The sequence below is a fragment of the Hippocampus guttulatus genome, chromosome 8 (assembly GCF_054856545.1).
Source record: "Hippocampus guttulatus isolate MCC_2025c chromosome 8, RoL_Hgut_1.0, whole genome shotgun sequence".
Classification (NCBI taxonomy): domain Eukaryota; kingdom Metazoa; phylum Chordata; class Actinopteri; order Syngnathiformes; family Syngnathidae; genus Hippocampus; species Hippocampus guttulatus.
This window is the reverse complement of record NC_141268.1, coordinates 21,082,427-21,096,977: the sequence shown is the minus strand read 5'-3', so window position 1 is coordinate 21,096,977 and position 14,551 is coordinate 21,082,427. Positions and strand designations below refer to the sequence as shown.

At 45.1% G+C, this 14,551-nt stretch overlaps 1 protein-coding gene and 1 long non-coding RNA gene across 5 annotated transcripts in view; one reads left to right on the top strand and one right to left on the bottom strand.

Moving 5' to 3' along the window:
• Positions 1 to 14,551, bottom strand: part of arhgef10la (Rho guanine nucleotide exchange factor (GEF) 10-like a) — an 89,284-nt gene that overhangs the window by 29,757 nt on the left and 44,976 nt on the right. For all 4 annotated transcript variants that reach the window (XM_086116838.1, XM_086116837.1, XM_086116839.1 and 1 more), the window contains 2 exons: positions 12,022 to 12,122; positions 4,713 to 4,834 (listed from right to left, as the gene is read on the bottom strand). In XM_086116838.1, the coding sequence (XP_085972964.1) occupies positions 4,713 to 4,834; positions 12,022 to 12,122 (223 nt within the window). The remainder of the gene's footprint in view (positions 1 to 4,712; positions 4,835 to 12,021; positions 12,123 to 14,551) is intronic.
• LOC147201823 (uncharacterized) lies at positions 193 to 7,098 on the top strand. Its single transcript, XR_015101542.1, has 3 exons — positions 193 to 3,031; positions 3,168 to 6,631; positions 6,730 to 7,098. It is a non-coding gene; the product is annotated as an uncharacterized LOC147201823 (long non-coding RNA).

Below are 14,551 nucleotides of genomic sequence, written 5' to 3'. Positions count from 1 at the left end.
TGGATTTTTGATTGCCAATAGGAAATGGAACTAGCAAATGATAAATAGATCGATAAACATCAGTGATCTAGAGTGCGGCGTACTAAAGATGTGGAAAGAGGAAGAAAAAGTGGGCCGGCTCCCTAATCCTGATGCAGCCCAAACCGGTTTGTCATTGCGCACTTCAAAGCGTACATGATGAAATCCCCCCCCCCCCCCCCCCCCCGAGGTATTAGAAGAGAGCTGTCATTGCGCGGCCGTCCTCGCCTAATGCTTCATCAAGTCAGTCGGGCGCGAGTGTGTGGGGAGAACATGTGCCTCGACTGCTTGTACGGTCTCCGCAGCTTTGGGTGGCGGAAATCTTTTAAGAGTTTCCAAGGAAGAGGAGGCTTTCAGCCAAGGAGTTTGGGACTCACTACGTGCATATCAGCCCCCTACTGTAAAAAGCAGAGATTCCTTCAGTGCCTCAAAGCGCACGAATCGGACTACAGCCAAAGAAACAAAACGTCTTGGATGGGTAGATGATTTTACTGAGCTGACAACAGAGCCGTTGCCTATCTAATCCATGACTGGAGTCCAAGCTTTCGCCGAGAGTGGACTTGAACTAAGGAGGAGCAACACAAACTAGGAGGTGACTATCTGTGATCCAGCTGAGTTCTCGATGCGACAATCAGAACCGCTTGCGTTCACTCTATAGGGAAATAACCTCACGCCGGCCTCTGACGATCATTAAAACGTCACGGTCGAAGAAAAACGATTCATGCGCCGAACGGCGGGCGGTTTGCTTGCAACTTCCGCTGCCGTGAATGATTCGGATGACTGCGTCACGTTGCTTGCAGCCAGCGCCGGCACGTTATGTGATTCTGGCATCGCCGAGCATGCGTTAAGCTGTTCAATGACCTCCCCCCAGTAGGCTTTTACTCGAAGATTAAACACCCAGCAGAAATGGAGACATACGTTGTGTGTCTTACTACACTACTCTGTTTTTAGTACACAGGAGTTGTTTGATCTCGCAGCATGAGGAAATACATCGAACCCTGCCGAGTGAGGCGGTCTGCAGGTCGGCGCGGCTTTATTTTTTGTCGAAATGCCGTTTTAGTGTCCAGATTTTCTGCTTGAATGAAAAAAAATAAAATAAAAATAGAAGGCGGCGCACTTTGACAGCGTTTCACACCTGTCGGTTCATAAGTTCAAAAAGGGGTGCGTGTTTACTCCGCTTATACGTTGAAGTGCATGAATTGCTTCACTTGATCAGCGCTCTGAAGATGTTTCCATCTCTCAAAAGGGCAGCGTGGGCAGAAGAAGCAAACGTGGACGAAAAAAAAACAATCACTGGGGGGGAAAGTTTGCCGGGGAGGAAGGGAGAAAATGAAAGAGATAAATGGAAAGTCCGTCTCACTCAGAGCAGCCGTGATAAGGTTTATCTCCGCTGGCTAACAAGTTGGCCCGGTCGGCGTCTGCGGTTACCGCCGAGCTGCTCCCAGTCGTGGGCTGAGTCACTACAGAGACGCACGTTGTTTGTGCCGCGCCTGCTTCGGAACAGTTTTCTGTCGGAAATGATTTGAGCCCCTTCGGTCTTACAATACTTTCGCAATGTTTTTTTAAGTATCAGTACAGAGTATCGGCGTCCTTCACGGTCGGTATCAGGCCAGTACTGATACCTGGTACATCCGTGACGGATTATTTATTTTTTTATTAGTATTTCTTTTTTTTTTTTTTCCTTTTCCATGTTCTCGAAGGGAGTTGGCCTGCCAGAAGGCGCTGGAGAACGAGAAGCTTTTGTGCGGTGAGGAGTTGTGGGTGTCCCAGAGGTGAAGAAGCAGATATAGAAGGGGTGGGTTGGGGGCGGGGGCGCTACTGCTGAGTTAAGCCCCTAATCACCATCTGCTCTGCATGAAGGGCTTAGAGTCACTCCATTTAATGCCACCTTCTCTTTAGTCAAAAACGGGAAAGTAATACTGCCGCTAACGTGCAGGCAAGCCCCCCCCCCCGCCTCATCCCTCCACGTTGACGTACATCTCGCACTACCTTGCACGACACTTACATAAATTGATTCGCAAAATGAATTGTGGGTAATTATCATTCTCTCCGCTTTGACGTGCGATTCTAAATATGGATAATTATTCAGGATCGTTTTCCACATTTTCTATGAAAGGTATGACATTGAAATCTCAACCTATTCGGAGCGTTCCGAAATCAAAATGTTTAGCCGGGATATGTTCGGAACTACTGTTCACATTCCACAAATGTGTTCATTTTTCAGTATCCCGCATTTTCAATTCAAATGTTCCAATTTCACCAAAGTCTTTGACATTTCTTAACCAATTCCAACTTGAAATGTATTTTTCCACATTCCCGCAACTACACGATTTTCAGGACTCTATATTTTCCACAACAGAATTCCCAACTGGAGAAAGTTATAACAAACATTGAGTTCCTCCTTCCACAATTATGAACACTCAGTCTGCTACATGCACCGCATGCACGGATCTGCATGAAAATTAATGAACGTGTGACTGACATGTCGTGTATAAAGTGTTGCCGTTGCGAGGGAAATGCAATCCGTTTTGCCTTTGTGGACAGTTCGCAGTCGACTTTTTAGAGTCGGGGCGCAACTCAACAACGCGGCCACGCCTGGCTCAGCCCTTAGTTGCCATGGTAACAAAACCTGCCCTCACCATGAAGACAAAAGCATGGTATGTAAAGTATCCTATATCTCTGTGTATTGAAAGTATTTTGAAATCCAAAGTACCTGGACAAAAAGCAAAACTTGCAAGTGCAGGAAGAATATGCAAGCTCCACACCAGGGCCCAGATTCAAACCCAGAACCTTAGAGCTGTGAGGCAGATATGCTAAACACTCGTCCAATGCAATGAGCCAAACTTCAAAGCAGCAGTGTGCCATCTTTGTTTCTGTGGAGTAGGATTGAGCCAGGCTTGTGGTCCAGCAGCACAATTTCAAAGTCATTTTAAAGTGAAAGAACGCCACGTCGTATCTTCACAAACAACACGTGAGCAACAACCTGCATCATACGCTGGACGCATCTCAGAGAGTAAGTTGACAGTTCAGCAATGGCCTTTGCCGGCACGCTCAGGTGCGTTATTTCTTTGTGCTGGGAGTGGAGAAGACGAGCGGAATCCTGCGCGAGCCGACTGGAAATATATTAATTGACTTGCCGCCGCTTCCAGTCAGGTGTAACGCGCGTTGGTGGGGAAACGTCTGGCGAGGCCTTCTGGGAAATCCCCTCGCCGCACCGAGCGGACTTGCAGCGGATGCCTCACCTAACCTTGGCTTCTCAGTGCTGAGGCAAGCAGACGGGGGCGGGGGGCTGGCGAAAAGGTCTTAATCGAATGCTGAAACATTGATTCACGCTCGGATGTCCCGCAGCCATTAAGGTAATTGTGTGATCACTTTATAACATTCTTCTCCGGTGGCTCAAGTAACTTGACTACCTCCCCCTGACTCATTGCTTCCACCGCTATCACCCGCCGTGCTCGGTACTCACCTCCGGTATAACTGTCTTAGAGGAATTGAAAATGTGCCCTGAAAGAGCACTTTTCGGGCCCCCGCAAAGTGAGACTTTGAAAACCACTTGGAAGAAGCTCATCATTGATCTTTGCATCTCAACCGTCCGTATTAGAGGTGGTGGACTCAAGTCACATGACGTGACTTGACTCATATTTAATAATCATTTTGATGGGCAGACTTTAGAACCATGTTTTCACGGTGGTCCCATTTTTAAGGTGGTCATTGGAATCAAAATAATCATAATAAATAGATTCATAAATAGATAGTCCCTTGCCTTTCATGAGCCATGATGTGAAATTCTATCGACAAAATCTGTTTCCGAGAAAGGATGGAGTGACTACGGAGGGGAGAACGGCAGCAGTTGAAAACAACCAAATAAAGAAAGAAAGAAAGAAAGAAAGAAATCAAATCAAATCCCTCTGAAGAAAAGATCCTCAAAGAACCATTGCAAGCCAAGTGAGCTTTGGCGGACAAAGACGAACACTCTGAAAGAGACCTTTTGAACCAGTGAGGCTGGGTTATCGCCCATATTGGCTATTAGTCTTTTTCAGCACAATTACAACAAAACAACTAGCCAATGTGTGTGTGCCGCTGCTCAACCCGTATTGTTTTGTGTTTTTTGTTATTGTAAAGTGTCCTTGGGTGTCTTGAAAGGCGCTTATAAATAAAATGTATTATTATTATTATAAACTGGTTGCAGGCACAAGATGAGGGGGAAAAGGCATTGAACGCAGGAAGGAGTGGCGGCGAGGTGGAAGTGGGGAGGGGGGGGGTCATTTTAATATAGCGCAGAGCTTCATTTCTCACACTGGCAGAGGGCAAGGAGAAAAATAGGCTTGCAGAGGTGCGTTATTCAATCAACACCTTTTTTTCTGTGTCAAAATGGATTTGTAGGAAAGGGTGGAAAGGGGGCGCGCTGTTTCAACCCTTTGCATATCGCATATACACGGCGATCCGCCTGTCAAACTGACTGAACATGAACCATTTAGATTGTGGCGCTGATCACAAATAACTGATGAGAAGACCATTCTATTCATCGTATGACACGCACGCTGCGTAGGGGTGAACCCGCGCGAGACCAACTACGCAGTGGATGTTTTAGACGACGGCCAATTTGTATTCATTGCGTTTACTTTTATTGTGCAAGTTGGCGCTTGTCCCGAAACATTGGCGGAAAGGAGCGGCAAAGAGCCAAACGACTTTACCTTTCTCTCGGGGGACTTGGTAGCAAAAACGGGCATGTGACAGGCCAGAAGGGGACACCAAAACGGGGCTGTCGGCTTGCCCTCGTGCTCCTCGTACAACCAGCCGGGAGAATTTTCCTCGCCTGAGAAAAAGCAAAGAAATAGACGGAATGAGTTAAACGTGACCTTTTTTTTTTTTTCACACAAAAGGAAGCCAGGGCCAAGTTGACATGCTTCAAGCGCCTTTCTGAATTCAATCCAAGGGGCGGACGGAAAAATAAAAAGGATAAGACGATGAAACAAGCTTCTTTTCTGATTCAATCCAATGACAGACAGGAAAAACAACAGTTAAGCGACACACACACACACACACGGGGCCAGAGAAAACAGGACCAGAATGGTTTAAAACATTTGTTTAGCCTTCTGCACCCACTGACACATTTCAGAATGGACAGGGGTTAAAAACAGTACGACAACACAACTGCTTCACACGTTTGTCGTAATAGCCCCGTGGAAAAGCCTCCATTGTAGCTCACCCGTCCTCCGCTGGGGGCTTTGTCTGTCCGCATGGTCATTTCTGTTGCGCAAGCGACCTCGATTGGCTCGAAATCAATCAGAATCACTCGGTCATCGTGACAGCGTAGCAGAACGATGACATTCTACGAGTCTCCTAAAAGTTTATTGCGCGTGATTTTGTTTTCAGTGGCCGTGCTATGTGATTTTGGCATGTGCCGCGCTCAGATCGATCCGCCCGTTTTGTTTTTGACGGACACCTTTGGAGCCGCGCAGCACCCGCCGCCGTCCTGTTGTGGCGTCGCAGCTCGCGAGACAAGACGAAGGTGGCGGCGGAAATGAGTGAAGACAAATTAGCCTTGACCTTCAGTCTTCCCAACCTGGTAATGATGATGAATCAGAGTAAACAACATTAACGAGCCACATAGCGGCACGTGTCCCGTAGACACGCATTGTAGGACTTTTTTTTTTCCACCCCACAACAAAACTACTTCAACTTCTGAAGGAGAGAGGCCAGCTTGACACACTTCTACTGCGTCGCGTCTTTGTCAAACTGTGAAATAGGCGGAGGGGGAGAAAAAAAAAAAAGTACACAAAAGAGATTTTTGCTCACTTGGCCTTTAGATTGTACATTGTGAAGAACTATCAGGTGACATTGTGGAATTGAATCACCGATGCTATTTCTCGTCGACGTTTGCTGTGCAAGGACAAATGCACAGACCGATGACACGCACGCACTTCATTGTGATGAGCATGGATTTGCCGTGAATAGGCCTTCGTGTCAGCTGCCTGGTTGGTAATTGCAGGACACTGCTGTGACCGGCCGCGTCTGCAGAGGGATAACCACCAATCAGCAAGTGTGCAATGCAATTATAATTGAATGGATGCATTATTTAATGTTATTCGCATGAATATTTCAAAGATAGAAGAGTGTACCCAAAGGACACACGGCTAACCTTTAGACACTGACCCAAGAATCAGCATTTTTTTCGATTAGGGACAAACACACTTTGGCCTTAATTGAACAAAATGCCCGCAATTAACTTAATGTGGAATTTGTCCGCGAAAGTATCGTCAAAGTCAAGGTTACGCGCACATCCGCACGCCCACACACACACCAAGCATCTCGCCCGTGAGCCACGACAAAGTCTCCAATAACGCACTTCCATGGTACACCGTGCAATTCTAATTCAATGTCTTGTTTTTTCCGATTCTTTTTCCCGACAGTAAGACTGCTCCTGCGCTGCGACTTGAACATATTGAACTCATATTGAAGCGCGCGGACTGGCACGCGAAATCCCCGTTCTTGAATAGGGTTGACTTTCTGTGCATTACCGCCGACTTCTTTCCACCAGCAGCAACGTAATTAAAGTTGTTTTGCCAAAAAGACAGGAGAAGAAATGGACGGCGGAGAAGTAATCACCACGGTAACTACTGTGTGACGGATGTTAGCTGCTACTGCTAGCATGTGGCCATGACAAGGATTTACAGTGTCCAATGTTTCTCAACTCAACTGTATTTATAGAGCACTTGGAAACGTCACGTCCTTCGCTGGACATACACAAGAACCAATGCTGTGCCATTGAAGTGTTTGTGTTTCTTCTGAGCATTCACTGTGGAAGGTGACGGCCATCTTCTCAGCTTCAAGTGGATGTGGCAGAAAACGGAGTGGCGATGCAGAATATTAACTGACAAGATGGAGAGCCTTCCCGGCCCGTCCGATGGCGAGCGTGCCTCCGGTTGGAGTCTTTGCCCTGATAAAGATTCATTTGCAGAACACGGCTCTTTTGTCAGTACCCCCACCCCCTCCCTCCATTTTAAAAACAACCCCCCCCCCCCACCTCCACCCCAGCCCGCCCCGTGACACGAAGGCCAAAGATACGGACTAATTAAATACACCAATGCAATTGATATTTTAGCATGGATCAATGCGAGTGCGGGATCTGTTAATTAAATCCTTGATCATGTTTACTCATCATAAACATTTCCCACATTTGAGCGTGGCGAGATAAAGGGTGGGGGGATGGGGGGCTATATATAGGGAGGGCGTGTGTGTGTGTGTGTGTGAGAGATAATCGCAGCCGTTTGACAGACTAATTTATGGTCTGTTCAAACATCCTTCAAACGCACGCCCACTGAAAGCCTCTTTGTTTTGCTGCCGATGATGCTTGGGAGGATGAAAAGTTGAAGAAAAAAAAAGAAAGAAAGAAAACAGAGAAAAATGAGTTGATTCATCGAGCAGATAACAGCACAAAAGAGGACAGATAAGCGCGACGTGTGAGGTTAAGGTGATGTTGTTTAAACCTGTGCGGTCGCCATGGAAACCCGGCAATCTGAATCTGGGGCGCTGGTGAAAAGTACAGGTAAAAGCCTTGAAGGCAGCGCGGAGTGGTGGATTTGGTGGGCGTGGGCATGGGGCAGGTTAACATGAAGCGGATTAACAAGGAGGGCGCGCGAAAAGCACGGCTCATCTATTTGAGAGGTTCTCTACAGGTTTTTGGAATCGGGATGCTTTTGAGGAAGGACATTTTGCATCATCGCTCATCGGCGCGATTCTCTTATCAAGTGGAAGGGAATCCGACAATACAAAGGTTTTGATTATGATTTAATATAACTGTTAGATTAAGCATAGGTTGATTGCCCATGCCTGAAAAGTGAGCCACGAGGATGACGTCATCGGACGGTGACTCTTGTGTTCCCATCTCAGATGCGACGGAACACATCGAGACAACCTGATGAACAGCAGGAGGTGACATCATAGGGTAGTGCCAAAAGACACGCCTTCACTCGTTTGCGATGCAGCTGAGAAGGGGAATCATCAAGCGAGCAAATACAAGATAACTCGAAATGAAATTACTGAGATATCCTTTATCAAACGGAACTGGTTTGAGATTACCAGCCCGTGTCAGACTGCAAGGGCATCTACTGTATTTTGTCAGTATACAGACAGCTGTATTTTTCCAAGATCAAGTCGTAATATGATATTAAAGTCATAGGTGGCCAAAATAATACATTTGAAAAATAGAACTGTACTCCCAATATATATATGCCACCTTTTACTCGGGTAACGCCTGACACCTTTATTCTCGAAAAAAAATGGCACTATATTCTCCAAATATATATATGCCTTTTGAAGAAAAAAAAGAAGAAGAAAAAAATACTTCCTATATTCTTGCAGTGATTTGTGTGATCACAGTTCTCGCTCATATCAGATCTTTTAATTGGCCCAAAGCTTTGGTATGGATAATTTTAGAGTTACTATTCACCAGGAGGGATGCTTGAGCACATTAAGGCAGCCGCGGGCAAGCACCCCCCGCTTGCCCTTTCTGTTCCCTGCAGTGGGGTTGATTGCATGTCTTAATCATCCCAACAGCCCCCGTCTCCTGTTTCCCCTCCCATCATGCATCGGCCTCGCCGCCGTCCGAGACCTAGACCCCAACTCGACGGGGAAGCGATTAATTCCGCAAGTGGCAAAGCCTATTAATTAGGCAACACCTCAGGCGAATTCATAAAGACCGCTGGCAAACGGCGGTGGTGCAGTGTGTCAAAGACGTTCAGTCAATTTATACCACAATGCGAGGAAAGCTTTGATTTATTTTCCCCATATTCTGACTAAATACTGAAGTGCACTTAACAAATGCACAGTCCTGCTTTGAGAAAAAAAAAAGTAACTAACATTATGCAGGGTTTCAACATTCAATTCAGTGATTCTGTTGCATACCACTAGAGGGAGCAAGCGCACCGCACATTGAGAATCACTACAGTAATCTAATATGAATGTACTTGTTTCTACTACGATTCGTCCAAAATTAGCTCAAATAAGAGGCAGGTGTCCTTGACAGATAAGCACGGCTAAACTGTTTTTTTTTTCTCCATGCCATCCAACTTGGGTGGAACAAAGTTTGCCACTCATGTGGAAGATTAAACTAAAATAGCCAAGACGACAGGCTGTAACTTTTTGTAATTAAACAGTCATGACGCTGGGATGGGGCGTAACATCGTTAAACGGCAATTTAGCCCCAAGTTTGCCGCAGGGGGTGCAGCAATCTGCTGCTAATCGCCTGCAGCGCTGATCAAACCTTTGACCACAGATTCCTGATCGGGAATGTTCTGCCAATCAAAATGTGTGAGTGATGAAAATCAACCACAAAGTTTTGAGGATCGTTTGCAATGTCTGCTAAAATATATATATATATATTTAAATAATAAAAACGAAACAAATATGTCAGAGTAGTTGAAGGCCGAATAACTGACGGTGCTGAGGAAACCCCCCTGTGAGGGTGCACCATCCGTGAAATTAAAGCAACAACTCCCTGGTTGTAATTACATTTGCTTAAATGGGAAGGCAACGTGTCGGCGGAAAACAATTCACGCAATGTTGCCAAGCTGACCGTGATGGTGGTGATCAACTCCCAAATGGGCCTGCGGTGGGAACCCCCGAGAGCCTGTTCTCATTTCCTCAAAACTGCCACAAAAACGGACTTCAAGGGATCGGGGTGATTCCCCGTTCCAATTGTTGCCGCTTTCACTCAGTCCAAATTACAGCCACAAATGTGTCAACTTTCACGTCGCAACATGGCCTCCCACGATTCCGATCATCCATGAGTGAGATCGGCCGATACTGATTTGCGATCCCGACAGCATGGACTATGTCCTCGTTTTTAAAAATGTATTCATCTGTCATTTCCTTTTTTGATGAATCATACTGAAATAAGAATATTCTATCCAAATTTGTTCCACAAAAACAGGACATTATTTCAAAGTTCAGAAAATGCACAAATGTAATACGAGTTACTGGTGTGTAGCATGTGCAGTGTAAAGAAAAGTGCCAGTGGAGAACTACGCTGCATGAAGGCTGTTCCAGGATGAGATCTTTTAAGTTACATTTCGGCTGCCAACACGCAGCCCAAAAAAAAAATGGCCAGGTCAACTTCACTTTGTGTTTCTAATTTACCACAAAGTAATAATCTCTGCTCTGTAACTTGGCTGTGACCTTTTACTTTATGTTGGGATTTTACGTTGATTCTTTTTTTTTTTTTAATCTTTTCATTGACTCTTGTTTTTCACAAGTATTTCTTTGGCCCCGTGTGGATTTGGCCGCTCGATGAAAGGTGCTGTCAAACTCAACTTGTCTCGCCTTACTGAGTGACATTGAAGTTTAAAAGCTGCTGATGGCGCAATATAAAAAAACTTATTTTATTGTCATTTTATGAAAGGCATCTGCTCTCGTATTTTTTTTATTTTTATTTTTTTCATGACCACAAGGTCGTGCAACACGCTTGACTAGTGGTGACCGCGTCCATCTCACGCAGTATGCAGTGTGTTCTCTGGGTTGAATATGTGGGTCGGAAAATGGATGTATTCATCAATTGATATCATTAAATTTATTATTGTAGGACTTTTCATCCTAACAAAACACATCTCAGTTAGGGAAAGTACTTTGCTTGAACTTTTTTGTCTTTTGTTGAAAACGATCACTTTTCATATCTTCACTTCTTTTTTTTTTTTAATTGAAATGTGATTTTTATTTTAACTTTTTTTCCCCCTTAGACTTGAGTAACTTTTTTTTTTTTAATTTGCGCGGTATTGAAAGTGGAGGAATAGTGGTTACGTTTAATTGATATCATAAAATGATGACTATAATACATGAAAGTACAAGCAGCTAATCCATGGGAAACTAAAATTATTTTGCCACTCATTTGTCCGTCATTTGACATTATTCTGACATGACTTTGGCTCCGACTATCACCCGTACCCACACGCCGCACAGACGCCAGCGCCCCGCTCGAGCCGCCTGCTGCGCGCCTGATAAAAAGGTGCGAGCCGCGGGGAGAGGGGATTGCGAGCCGCCTGAGCGCTCCACCGGAGTGCCTGCAGATGTGCCGCAGTGAGTCAAGAGCCCGCGGCTGCCATCCAAGGTTGACGTTGCGCGCTAAAAGGGATGGCAGCTCGGCGCCCACGGATTGCTTTGCCAACAAACGCTCCGCACGCGCATCAACGGATGAAGAATGCAACCTTTCTTGGCCCTCTCTTGCTTTTCGCCAAACCGGACCTAACGGAGAAATGCAAACCGCAAGCAAACACTCACGCCCGAGCATGCAGGAGTAAGACAGTCAAAAGATGTGGTATGTTTAAAAAAAAAAAAGAGATTGTCATCAAGACGTGTGGGGCTAATATTTAAAATAAATGAATTGAATTGAATTTCAGCTACATAAATCTTAAGTGCACCCTGAACCGGTTGCCAGCCAATCGCAGGGAAAATGAATACAAATATTTATACTTGTAACTTTGATGTGATTTTATTGAATCTCTCAACATCCATCCATCCATTTTCCGATCCGCTTATCCTCACGACGGCCACAGGCGTGCCGGAGCCTACCCCGGCTGACTTCGGGCAATAGGCGGGGGACACCCTGAACTGGTCGCCAGCCAATCGCGGGGCACACAGAGACGAACAACCATCCGCGCTCACATTCACACCTCGGGACAATTTAGAGTGTTCAATCAGCCTGCCGTGCATGTTTTTGGAATGTGGGAGGAAACCGGAGTACCCGGAGAAAACCCACACGGGCACGGGCAGAACATGCAAACTCCACACAGGAAGATCAAAGCCTGATTTGAACCGACAATCTCTGTATTGTGATGATGTGAACGTGCAAACCAGTCGATCACCGTGCTGTCTGACTGTTGACTTTATTTATGGGGGGTGGCTGTGGCTGACTTATTTATCGTTATTAGGCTACATCATATGAATGAGCTGAATTTGTATCTACGTTTGTGTGTGTGTGTGTGTGTAAAAATATATGTATCTTCTTACGTTGCGCAATCTTGGCCAAATGCAGCCGGTTGACCCAGGAGATCTTGCTGAGCGGGTTTGGCGTGTTGAAGACCACCATGAAGCTGACGGGACGACCGGACCTTCAGGAGCACCAAAAAAAAAAAAATGTTTGTTGAATGACATCGGTACAGTCTATATGTTGGATTCAGGGTTTTTTTTTTGGGCACATTTGGAAGAGATCTGTTTCCCACATGCTCAATGTCACTAAATGGAATTGAATGTTGTGACGGTAAATCCAGCCTGAACGCACAAGCAAATCTCCCTTTTGATGACGGGGAAGATGCTTTAAAAACGCCTTGTCAAGGCTTTGGCTTGTTTATTGAGGGCCTCGTTGCCTCTGGCATATTTAAAACAAGTTGGCGTGGCTTCTGACGGCCAAATGATTAGAGCGTGACCCCGCCGGGTCTTTAAATACCTCCAGCGGTGGCTTTGAGATCACACGTTAAGTGTGCAGTCTAAAGAAAAAAAAAAGACTTCGGGGCATATCCAAGGAAAGGGGGCGGGGGGCACTTGATTGATTGGACAACATATTGACAACTCGGATTAGAGATCAGGGGGAGACTAAAGACTTTTGATTCCTGACATTCCTTCCTCTAATCTTATGACATCTACAGGCAATTATCAACCCTTTTCAATTACTGGCCAATTTTCACAGGAGAGCTCGCTTCCTACCAACCCAGAGTTTGCAGTAGTTTACCGTTTTTAACTAAAGGGATTGAATCCGCACTACACCAGTAAACGCTTGTTGATGAATGAGACAAAATTGAAACGATCTGTGAAAGAACATGTTCAAGAAACCAAACTTCGGGAGAAGACAAAAGTTGGTGCGGATAATCGTTTAAGCATTAACATTTTTTTAAGTGACCAATAGCAGTAACTGTAGGACAACTTTTGCTGTGCAATCATACAGAAAGTCCCTGAGCGCTTTAAAGTTTCTGGTGCTGTCAAATATAGATCAATGACGATTGTTCAAGTATGTACGGAGCTGGAGTTAGTATGATCAAAAAGAAACAAATGATACATAGTCCCCAATAAAATGTTCCGTTTCTGGTAGGAGAAAAAATGGTTTGTCTCACTGCTAGTGGGCGGTGGCTTCGTAGCTCGTCCGCCCTCATTTAAACGGGCCTAGGAAAGGCTACAGATGGCACAAGTATATCGCCCGCCACAGATCAAAAGATTTCAACGGACAACACCGGGGAGCGTGTCGGCACGACATCCAACCTGCGGTGAATGACAGACGCTCATAAGAAACAATCACTCATTAATCTTTAGCCCTTGGGCATTAATGCCGGAAACGGGACAAACTGGTCATGGAAAGTGCACAGATGAGCGATACATTAATAATGTGCTGTGTGATTTTTGGACAGCTGGATTGACAAGTGGCCAAAGAGGCAGCTGGCAAGCTTGCACATGTGCTTCAATGTGGGCCAAAACAGAAAAAAAAAAAAAAAAGCTCCTGATGTTTCCGCTGTGTTTTTCCTGCATAACAAATTTGAAGGCAGCCCCCTCCACCGAATTTTGGGCTACCTCTGGCTCTGAAAGCTCCAACATCATGGGCACCGTTATTGTCTGACCGGCGGTGCACTCCTGTGATTATTTTTAACCGGTAATTGCGGAACTAGTGTATCGGTTTGAAATCACTCCTAAAATGGATTTTTCAAGCCATTTGTGAAATTTCTAACAAAGAAGTCTTGTTTCTTTAACCCTTTCATGCACTCTGTAACTTGATAACATGATAAGCTGTCCAATGTAGTAACGGTTGTCCCTGAAAGGGTAAAAATAAATAAATAAATAAAAAATTTAAAAATAATCAACATTTGATTTTGCTGGGGGGGGGGGGGGGGGTATCTTACAAGAATGGTGCATTTTGCCTTTTTCCAACTTTTCCGAGAATTGTCATAAAGGAAGCATGTCGTGTTCTTAGAAAAAAAAATGGTGACAAAAAAATGCTTAAGAACAATTCACTGCAAAAACTAAACTTGAAACAAGATGAGAGATCTGAAATCAAGGCAAAAATATGTTAACACTTTATTTCTTCATCGGGCATTTTGACCGTAAGAGCATTTTGATCCTTCAAATCCTTTCATAAAAAAAGAAATTTTTGCTTTGATCAAAAGATTGATCAGAGTGGTGGAGAAAATCAATAGATCAACAAAAAAAATCACAAATAAACCACACAAATGCACAACAATAACCTGGTCCTTTTGGGGGGTGGGGGGGGCAAGCTGAACATCACAAGGAGGACTTTGATGGCAAGAAGACCAAAGGAGAGCTTTTTTTTTTTTTGGGTCGTACATTTTTCATTTCATGGGACTTTAAGTTTAATACTTTGAATTTTCTGTCGGCGGGGCAACTGCGTGCTTGTCACCCCAAAGTGTTCGAGTGCAGCCGAGTCGTCGTCATTCAAGAGAGGTTGTGACGATCACGCAGCCCCGGCCGGACACAGTAAATTGGTCCTCGCTGAAGGCACACACTCTCACTCTGTACGTGTGCGCGCCGTTGCTTTTCA